Source organism: Amphiura filiformis, chromosome 14 (assembly GCF_039555335.1).
Source record: "Amphiura filiformis chromosome 14, Afil_fr2py, whole genome shotgun sequence".
Lineage (NCBI taxonomy): Eukaryota > Metazoa > Echinodermata > Ophiuroidea > Amphilepidida > Amphiuridae > Amphiura > Amphiura filiformis.
This window is the reverse complement of record NC_092641.1, coordinates 14,910,828-14,921,845: the sequence shown is the minus strand read 5'-3', so window position 1 is coordinate 14,921,845 and position 11,018 is coordinate 14,910,828. Positions and strand designations below refer to the sequence as shown.

The following is an 11,018-nucleotide window of genomic DNA, read 5'->3' as shown; positions in this document are numbered from 1 at the left end:
TACTTTATGCACACATCATGTCTTCTGGAGGCAGATTTGAACTAATGACGTTTTGTGAAATCACCCTATATGGCCCTTTTAAAAATGTGTTAAAGGGCCCTAAACAATATAATAATTTACTTTGATACTTCAGGAGTCTAGCTTAATTTACTCTGAAAAGATAGTTTCACCTTTCAAGCTAGAGTCCCAAGCTTACGTTTTATGGTAGACTACATGTAGCAATGACAATTCTTGCAACGTGCGTATGTTGATGTTTAAACCATGATTATGACTAGTGCGGTATTATTACGCTGACTTTCCTATTCGGCGAGGAGGACGATTTCGACCTCCTGGTTTGTTTACAAACAGAGAGGTAGACAAAAGACCGCTCCGCTTGTCCAAACACTCAAGTATCAGAAGGATGGTCCACGATAGCGTGATTCACGTAACATGAATAGGGATTAAAAAGCTGCCACGTAGAACCATGTGCTTCTATTGTCCAATTTGCCATCAAGATTTCGTATGGAAACAGTTCAGACCCATAACAGGATCATGTCAGAAATTAATATTTTGTTCTGGGTCTGATTATTTGGACTAGATTACGACTAGCGACTCCTTGATCAACAGAAATACAACTTATACAAGTTGATAACCTTCTTGCATTCAAGAAAGAAAATATGGTTTTCATGGGACTTCTTTGATTGTTGTTAATTGTTGTATGTAGTAAAGTACTAAAGCGTACTTTTACTACGTCACGGTTTGTTGCATATTCACTTTTCTCCAATTGACTGATGACTGGATCTGCTGTTGTTGAGTTAATTATTGTACTCATTGTTCGGTGGAAGTAAGCGCCGATCAAATGTTAACAGCAATAATAATTAAAATTATTAATAATTAACAAAATTATGTTTTTATTTTTCAGCAGACTTAATTCGAAGCATGTGATAAGACAGGCAACAATGGCAGATAGCTTAAAGGTGATATTCGTTGATATATGCCATGGGATGAAAGATGCAGTTCTTGGGGCAGCATTCATCTTCCGTGTTGATGCGGAAATCGCAGCGATAAATGAAGAGAGACGACGAAAGAGGGAGGAAAAAATTAGAGAAACACATAGGAGACCACCGCCAAGTAGAGAGAAGAAAGAAAGGTGAAATAACAAACAAAATCTGGGATAACTTTATGAAATATGTGTACATCCATATCAAAAGGATGCACTTGTCGGCTGCTACATGTGTCTCATATCACATAATAACTGGGAATAAATACCAGACTCATTTCAAGTGGGGGTCACTTTATATCAATCATCCACAAGTCACATAGCTTATTAATACAGAGAACATTCCATAAGGCTAATGAAAGTCGATTCCTTGTTTCCCGTTACCCTACTCCGCTCAAAACCAATTGCTGGCCAAATATTTCATAACAAACTTTAACATACCAATAAAAAATTGTGGTTTTAAATATATCATAAATCTCTTTCTGTTGATTTTCAGGGATTTTCTATGCAGTAGGAGCATGGCATATGGTTAATAATGAATTAATAATGAATACCTACTTACTTCTCTGTCCCGCACTTTTTGATCTGCTCTGATCTCATCCCGTAAAAAACATTGTGAACCTTTTGATAATAGTTGTACAATGACACCTTCATGTGGTTGTAAACTACATCTGTAAACTACAAACTGTGATTTATCACATGTATACATGGGTAGTTATTGGTTTACACCTGTAACAGATGTAATAATGAAATGGTATGAAATAATGAATAATGAAAAATGAAATGGTCACCTACACAGTCATGAAAAATTGTGTAACGGGAAACAAGGAATTGACTTTCATTGGCCTAACCATGTCACTTGGGGATGATTTGAAGTGCCCTCCACTTCAGATGAGTCTGGTATTTACTGATTTTACTCCTAGCTATTATTTGAAATGAGGCACATGTAGCAGCCGACAAGTGCATCGTTTTGATATGGATGTACACATATAACTGTCCAAGGGACATTCAGAGCGTCTGGCACGAACCAAAAAAATCTGTAAAATTGTATACAGAGGGTTGATAAATCAAGAAAATACCCTTAAACCATTTTCTTTTCAAAACTGTCAGTCGCAGTGTGTAATTTAAAAATTGCTATTAATTGAATGCTGGTAGCGTTTTCACAATCGCTACCAGTGTCCAGTTGTGGCTAGCAATGTAGCAATAAAGTTGCCTGCTGTTAACGGCTGGCAACTTGATGCTAGGGCATGCTAGCGATATCAATCAGATATCAGCAATCGCTTGTCTGGTATGAGCACCAGCAGTTGCATCACAAAAACGTTTCACTGCTAGGGATTGCCTAGTGTGATATGCACATAAATATGATAAAAACTGAAAGCTTTCTAAATGTCCAACAAAAATAACATGTGTGGGGAATAGTTTGGGATTGACATGCCTCTGAATGTCCTTTCTCACTTCAATGCCTAAATATTTGGGACTGCATAGTTTTTTACTTTACTTGGGGAAAAAAGTAGTTTGCAGTTTTCATGACACAATATTTTCTGAATAGTTAACAGGTTTCCAGTGTTTTTCATGGGGTATGCAGCATTATGAGCTATTATGATTGAACCTTTTTTCCCCAAGAATGGTGACTGAAAGTGCAATATTAAACCATGCACTATATTTCAAGGTACTGCATATTCTCATCTCCGCTCTCTATTTTGAACCACAGAACTTGGACAGGAGAAAACTATATCAGCAGAGCCTATGAATAGTTCACAATAGTATATAGATAAGGTTTTATGCAGTGCTCGAAGTAAGCCAACATCTTTAAAGCAGTGGGTAGCCAATGGGAGATGTCCCCATGGGAACATCTTACCCCCATTGGAACATCTTACCCCTTCCATGATAAATAAGGCTGTTTTCGACCATTTCCTCCCTTGCTGCATGTATTCATCACTGTTAACAACGATTGGCTTCTATACATATGTATGTGTAGGAAGAGTTGTTGAATAGCAAAGCAACGACAGATAATGCCATGCCCACTGATTAATATTGGAGTAAAAATTAATGACAAAATTTCACAGAACCTGCAGGCCTGCATGCTAAAGTATACAGTGGGTATGCAGTGATTAGCACAGGCTTCAGGTCTAAAGGGTCATGTTGTTTCACCACCCCGTTGTCATCTAACATTCTATTGTTTACATTACATTTACATTTTACGTCCAGTGAGCCTAAAGTAATGCATCGCATCTTACAGTGTTGCGCCCTCAATGGTGGTATTTTCGGCCTAAGCATAATCGCCTTCAATAGCTTGGTTCTTCCAGCTGTCCAGACTCTCACATGGTTTATATTAGGTAAGGTTTTGACAGTGTTTCATTTTTTTGTCACCTGTGCTTTGTAACCAGCTACTGTAACTTTTTGACTTTGACCACTGTTCTTTGTTTCACCTCAAGTTTAGTAGCACTTGACATTAATGCATTTATGCGGTTGCATCACAGAATTAGAGGAGGAGAACCAGAACTCGGCCGCCATCTTGATACAGGCCGGCATGGAGCAAATGGGGGAATTCGGTTTCCCTCGGAGTGTGCTAGAGGCAATCGTTGTCATGCAAGTGCGACATGGATGATGGGCGCATTTGAGAGACACAGTTGATGCGACCTGCACGCGATACCAAGACGCTTCAGATGAGACGCAGAATTGTTTTTGTTTGTCTCCGCGCACCATTGGCAAGGACCCAAATACCCCCAATTTTCTCCTCAGAGCTGATGGCGCTATTGTACGTGGTGGTATAAGGAGTCTGGGTTCTCCTTCTCTAATTCTGTGGGTTGCACCAAAAGCAGATGTGTATATGCTCTGCGGAATTAGGTTATCGTACATGACCAGCAAAATACACATCTACCGTATTCGTTCCATTAACCGCCCATGCCCCTATAAGCGCCCACCCAGCGACTTTACTACACATGATCCTCTATCATTTGTATGCAGAATCCATGCATGCAACTTCTCGTGTATCAAACACAGGGCCTCTACTCCATATTCTGGGCCATTTTTTACATATGTATAATTATACAATATAAAAAATAAGTGCCCACCTAAAATGACTGGGCGGTTAATGGAATGAATACGGTACATCTGTACCACACTCGAGCTGAAACATGGACTGCAAGTACTAACGCTATACCCTCTTTATTATTTTTTACCATGTGATTTCTTAACTATTTTCCACCATTTTATGTTTCTCAGGCTCTTCAGACACACACAGTACTGTATGGGGCTGGATGCAACCTATGTTATCATACATCTTTGGGGCATTATGGGTTGTCCCTGTGTTTCTACTTAGTAGGGCTGTTAGTGCTTTGTGGTTTCAGGTAAGATAACAAAAGAACAGGGGCGTAGCAAGCGGGTGGACAGGGTAGACGAAGCCCAGGGCCCCGAGGGTTAAGGGGCCCAAGCAAAAGTGAAAATGAACTTGGTTAGGGATAGGGCAGATAAAGGCCTGCACTGCACCTTGTCCATATGCCCATCAAACTATACTACTATAATATTGTAATTTTGGTTTGGTAAATAATTTTCATGCACCACAGAAAACTTGTGAGTTTCTTCTAGCCAAATATGTATACTTTCAAATGATTACTCAAAGCATGGATACAAAATATTGTAATGTTTCTTCGTTTGCACAGTGGATATCAATACATGTTCAGGTCAAAAATTCGCAACAAAATGCGAGAATCCTTTTGGATTTTCCCAGTGGAATGTTGCAAGAATCCATGGATTCTCGCCATATAACTTTGTATGATAAATTGAAATATTACGAGAATCCATTTAGATTCTTGCAATTTTGTTGACGACAATCTTTACAAGAATGGATTCTGCATCCTGATCCTGCATGTTACTGGAATTCAACATAAAATAACGATACAATGATGATGTTGTGATTCAATTACTGGGACTAAGTCTAACCTCTCATGAAAGTGTTGCGCTCCTAATCATGTTAATTCATGTTATTTTTTTCTCACTCGAGGATATCGCGGACGCCGCTTATAGGAAATCCAGAGGCCGCCCTAAGCTGCCTAACCTCAGCAAATTTATTGCAGATTTATTGTTTAGTGTGCTCATACAAGTACTCTTTCTAATACAGGTAAGTTTATATGTGCGTACCGCAGATGTACGTACCACAGTGGCGTTCAGCAGCGTTGGCAATAGCCGGTATCAAGGAGCAAAATGCTAGTCAATTTTGATAACTTTGCTACACAATTTTGGAAATGTGTAGCAATTTTATGCCATAGACTTTACAGTGCAGTGTGCAAATGTAACAAACATCAAGTGGTGCAAGCTGATAAATGCTATGCATAAAAATGTCTCAGGTCCAATGCTGGAAGCCAGTAGGGACCAGTGCCCCCAGAAATCATAGATCTCCCTGGGGAAGAACCCTCTTCCCTCCAAATTTTGCAACTGAGGTGTTTCTTGTCAGTCACTATCGACGCATGTTGTACCTAGAATAGCAAATCAGTGCAGTGATGAAATGCATTGTGGGAAGTGTAAGATATCTTCTCTGGCTTGTACCCATATGGCGGAAACATGGCATGTTGCCTATGGGGAAAGACGCTAGGTACCGTGTGAGCAAACTAAAAAATAGCGCAAATAGCGTGAGCGTACACAAAAAAAACTTCGCACGTAAGATGACCGATGTCGCCAGGTCTGAACGCTGTAGCGGCATCAGCTGAATTCGAGTACGCTTAGTGAGCACAGGCATGGAAAATTCCAATCTGTTTATTTATTCATCTATGCTTGTACCAATATCATTGTTTACTAACCAGTGTTTACATGTTTTTTTTTTTGACAGAGTATGCTTGTTAGTCTTATACCAATATCAGGCCTTGGTCAGGTCATCAGCTTACTGCATCTATGTCTGCTCTATTCTTTGTATTCATTTGAATATAAGTGGTTTAACATGGGTGAGTATGATAATGGGCTATTCCATTTGAAATCCATACACCCCCTATGGAAGACATGACACGGGGGTGGTGGATTACAAATGGGGTCATCCATTTAGGTAACCCCATTTGAAATTCATACTCTTTGTGTGGAAGATTAAGGTCATATCTTCCATAGGGGCTGTATGGATTTCAACTGGAAGAGCCCATTAAAAGATTAAAAAAGGAAACCAAAAACCACACACACAACAGAGAGATATGTTGCACTAGACACAGGCATAAACCTACTATAGTAGGAATTCCAATTGAATGAACGCAGCTTTCAACAGCTGTACTCGATCCAACCGCGATCGTATATCGTGTATTTCAAACTACAACACGAACGCACGACCTTGGATACAGTGCTACCAATCACAAGTGTGTTGGTATGGTTGGATTCACTTTCGCGTTACTCATGCACAGTCGCACACGCTTGTGTACATCGCGAAGTGTATGCAAAAAATCTCCACGCTATTGAAAGTTGCGTTCATTCAATTGGAATTCCCACTATAGATGCAGCACACTGAATTCACTGATCACTTACGTCTGACAGGCAAAATTGTTATGTAATACTTTATAATGACTCGTATATAACACTCTTAAGAATGAAAACAAATTTTATCACTATCAATATACACTGTGCTGTCCTTACTTGGCCGACCCGAAAATGTGCAAAAAAAAAATCGAGAGAAGTCTAGAACAAGGGTGAGTCTCTTGGGTAGAAAATACACAGGGGAAAGAAGAATTACGCATCGCACACTAGCACATTTAAACATGAATTTACAAATGGAAACATAACATGCATAGGCAGATATACCAGAGTAAAAACTCCGGACATATCTGCCTGTGCGGGGACTTGAACCCAGACCTCTCGCTTGTCGGGCGAGTGCTCTACCACTGAGCTACACAGACTGTCCCTGATAAACAGGACTCAAGTCTGGTACAGCCAATTACAGTCAACAATGTGTTTTCCACTCTTTTACAGGTGGATAAAAAACATGTTGACCTCAAACGGTTGAGTTGGTATACAAAGAGAAGAAAAAATAATATAAAAGCAAAATGACAACCTGACCGTTATCCGAACTAAGCATGCAAGGGGAATGCTACAAAAATGTTTTAGCCCAATCAAGCTGGGCACAAACCAACATTTTGTTAAATTTCTTTCATCTGTTTTTCATTTAATGCTATAATTTGGACTGCTGAAAACTAAAAAATTTACAAATAGTTCCTGAAGTAAGGGCTGGTATAGTTGATTGTTTTTATGTGCTTAGTGTTCACATTCAGAGTACATGTAGTACACCATATTGTGTAAGTGCTTCCAAGTTACTGTAAAAGTTGAAATGTTTGTGCTACTTTTTTTTTGCGCTTAAGGTAGCTGTAGAAAACAGTATACACAGGCTTTGCCATTTGAAATTTGCTGGGGAGCTTTTAATCACTCTCCTTGAGTGCTACAGGAGAGCATTAGGAGAGTATTTGTACTGTTCTGTATATATGTGGTTATTATTTACACCAAAGGTAGGTGAGCAATTGAAAAGCTCTCCTCAGCTTTATTGGAGGGGAGTGATGGGGAGCAATCGTTCTAGCTGTCCTCAAACGGCAAAGTCTGTATACAAATATATTTTTTTTGTGTTCAATTTTAGGAAGCTTGCCTTAGAATCATGCATTTAAAAACCAGTGTAAAAAGTGATCGCACTAAAATTTCATCTTTTAATACATAACTTTTACAAACTAAATTCTTAATTTTGTTATTAACAGGTTGGGAAGTGCATCAAAGGTTATCGTTCATCGAGTGTAATTGGCCGTATTTTGTTGGGTTTGGGCTGCCTCTGGCTCTTATAACAACTCTATCCGGCTCATATCTACTTAGTGGTGTGTTGTTTGCTGTTTTGTTTCCGCTATTTATCATTAGTGGTAATGAAGCCCAAGTTCCTGCCTCACGAAGGTTAGTATAAGCTGAGACTAATTAAAGGCCTATTCAGTAATTTGCTCATTTGGAAAATTAAAAAAAAATCATCAGAATTCGGTTTTGTGCACCTATGTTAGTAGTATAGATGTAAATAATGAAGGTGGCGGCGGTCTATATGCTTCACCCTAGCAGTGCATAAGACAATGCGTAACGCAATTAACATATCGTCAGCCTGCTACGCTAATTGCCTAAGTCATTTTTATATGTTTCTCATTTGCAAATTTGATTTTCTGAGTAATAAACCCATAATTAATCAAATTTCCAGCCGCATTCTTCATTAACTTGTGATTTGATTTGATTTGAATACACCAAAAGAGATGTATTCCACAAGTTAATGAAAAATGCGGCTGGAAATTTGATTAATTTTTGATTTGTTCAGGGTTTTTTTTTGTGACAACCCTGGATAACCCAAGAAAGCCTCTATTGAAGCTTATTTCCATTGGGGTCCATTTGAACACTGGGATGGGTTGGGAACAGTCAGGGGTTAACACCCAACTCTTTTCGAAACTGGCTGAGAAATACATGTACAGGTATGGTTCTCTGCACAAGGGACAGACGGCTTAAAATAAAATGTAGATATTTATATAGCGCTTTATGCCGTAAACAGCCTCAAAGCACTTTACATTTATTCCGCCGTTATTAGAATATGTTGGAACCACGTTTGCTGCCTACAAATGGCGCAGGGTTCATCGCAGTACAACGACTGTGACTACCCCTAACAGCTTCCCATTGCACCTGGGTGGGGTGAGGCAAGCGAGACAAAGCGCCTTGCCCAAGGGCGCAACACGGTGGCGGGACAAGGACTCGAACCCACGCATGTCAAGCAAGCTCTCAGATTATGAGTCCAAGGCCGTAACCACTGAGCCACCGTGCCAAATACCCCCAATTTCCTCCCCCCCAGGAGATTGTGCCAATGTATGTGGTGATAAATTGTGATAAATAAGAATTCATGTATATTGGTTATTAATATGCATGGTTGTAAAACACTTAACCAATATGAAAATATAGGCAAAGACATTTGTCCTATTTTAGTATGACTAAAAACTTATTTTCTGATGTTTTTTCATTGGTACACTTTTGAGAATCATTAATCTTTTATAAGATTGCAAAAAACTGTGGTTTTGGTGTACTCTATTATTCAGCAAGGTCCTTCAGCACTACCTTACCGCTCTTCCTGATTATTGCATAAAAAGAACTATGTGACCCAATGCAAGCTTGTTTGACAAATGTAGTGTCAATGTAATGATGACGTGATTCAATTAGCCAATCAGAACCCCACTTCCGTGTTTATGCTCTAAACAGCGCCAACATTGGCAGACTGCTGAAGGACCTTGCTGAATACTGTAATTGAGCTTCTTGATTTTCCACAATCTTTAACCAAAAACTAAGAAGTATAGCAGCTTTTCATACATCTGGACATACTAAATCAAATATGCCTCAAACCTAATTTTGTTTAGGATACGATTCATTAGATTCCACTGTCTGAACAGAATTGATCATATGTCTCACCTCCTTTTTCCACTAAATCAATGATAATAACTCTGGTAGTGATCAACATTTAACCTTTAACTCTTTCCTGGGAACTAAACAACACACAAGGTCATTTTATGTAACTCATTTGCCCATGCGTGTCAGCGCTTCCATAGCTATATAATGACAACCTGGTGATCTGTACTAACCTCAGGAGGGAATTCAAGTTGTGTTCAATTCTGTTCAGGCAGTGAAATCTAATGTACTCCTTCATAGAGAATCATTCTAATGTGTATTTTGTATTGTTCTTTCATTTTACAGTGAATATCGCTTAATGATTTTTCAAATAGTTGTGGAAATAGCCAACAAGATGTTCCGCAAGAGTGTCAGAAGACCTGTTCAACCTGTTCCAGGAGGGCAAGGTTCTTACAGAGAGTAAGACTCTTCATGGACAAGTAAGGACCTTTAGAGATTAAGACTATATCTTGGACAATATAATGACCCTATAGTGATGAAGAATCTCTCCTGGAAAATTAAGGACCTTACAGAGAGTAGAATCGTTGGCAGAGATTATAATGGACACAGAGATTAAAAATATTTCGTGGACAATATTAGGATCCTACAGAGATGAAAAATCTCTCCTGGAAAATTAAGGACCTTGCAGAGATTATCTTTCCTGGACAATTAAGGACTGTGCAGAAGATTTTAATCTCCGAGAATCTTCGTGGACAATTAATAACCCTACAGAGATTACGAATCATCGAGGACAATCAAAGGACTGTACAAATATTTAATAATATTTCCTGGATAATATTCGCTGGCGAACTGATGTAATAATCGGATTCAACTACCATAGCAATAGGTGAAAACAAATTGTTGATTAGGCCAAAAAAAAAAAAGGTTTGTCTCAAAGCTCACGAGAAATTTAAAAACAAATGCGAAATGCGATTTTTTTTAAATTTTTAATTTTTTTATTCCCAACTTTTTTCATGGTATTTTGAGAAAAAAGTCTGATTTTCACCGATTTTTTCTGGAAAAAACTAAATTTTTTTTTTTTTTGAAATAAAAAAAATGTCCGCATTTGTTTTTTGTCAAATCGTGGGATTTTACATATGCGTGCGCAAGCTTTGAGACAAACCTTTTTTTTTTGGCCTTATATCAAGCTGCACTACACGCAGGTTGTACTCATCACCTGTGTATGTGCAATCATAGATTGAATACATGCCGTTCTTTTCAAAGATATAATCTTACAGGTGCGAGTGATCAGCATGACATGGTTCAATGCAGAGGTACCATGTGAATGTACTAGTGCAACGTGATATAATCAAAAATTGTTTTCATGGTAGTTGTTACATCACTTCGCCAGAGAATAAGGACCGCACAGAGATAATAAAATCTTTTCTGGACAATCAAGGGTTGTACAGATATTATAGAATCTTTGTAAGTTTGAGCAAAATACAGTAGAATTCCATCTACAAGCATATATGCCTCTAATTTTTTGACGAAAGAGACAAAAGGCAGACACCCTCCACAAGTACAAGTGTACCTGCCTTTCATCTCTTTCGTCAAAAAAAATCAGCACTCATTTACAGGTTTATACCGTAAAGATTCGCCTAATGGCGCACCCTGGCTCCTTTGCCTTAGGGTA

At 38.7% G+C, this 11,018-nt stretch overlaps 1 protein-coding gene across 1 annotated transcript; it reads left to right on the top strand.

Moving 5' to 3' along the window:
- The first annotated feature begins 907 nt into the window (after positions 1-907).
- Positions 908-10,355, top strand: LOC140169766 (etoposide-induced protein 2.4-like). Its single transcript, XM_072193071.1, has 7 exons — positions 908-1,129; positions 3,188-3,315; positions 4,205-4,329; positions 4,983-5,099; positions 5,805-5,916; positions 7,690-7,876; positions 9,692-10,355. Exons 1-7 carry the CDS (start codon positions 939-941, stop codon positions 9,807-9,809), a joined length of 978 nt encoding a protein of 325 aa, XP_072049172.1. The 5' UTR covers positions 908-938; the 3' UTR covers positions 9,810-10,355.
- Positions 10,356-11,018: the final 663 nt, after the last annotated feature.

Coding starts and splice junctions, on each gene's coding strand:
- LOC140169766 (XM_072193071.1), top strand. CDS start 939: ATGGCAGATAGCTTAAAGGTGATATTCGTTGATATATGCCATGGGATG. Junction 3,316..4,204: donor TCTCACATGGTTTATATTAG/GTAAGGTTTTGA, acceptor TATGTTTCTCAG/GCTCTTCAGACACACACAGT. Junction 7,877..9,691: donor CAAGTTCCTGCCTCACGAAG/GTTAGTATAAGC, acceptor TTCATTTTACAG/TGAATATCGCTTAATGATTT.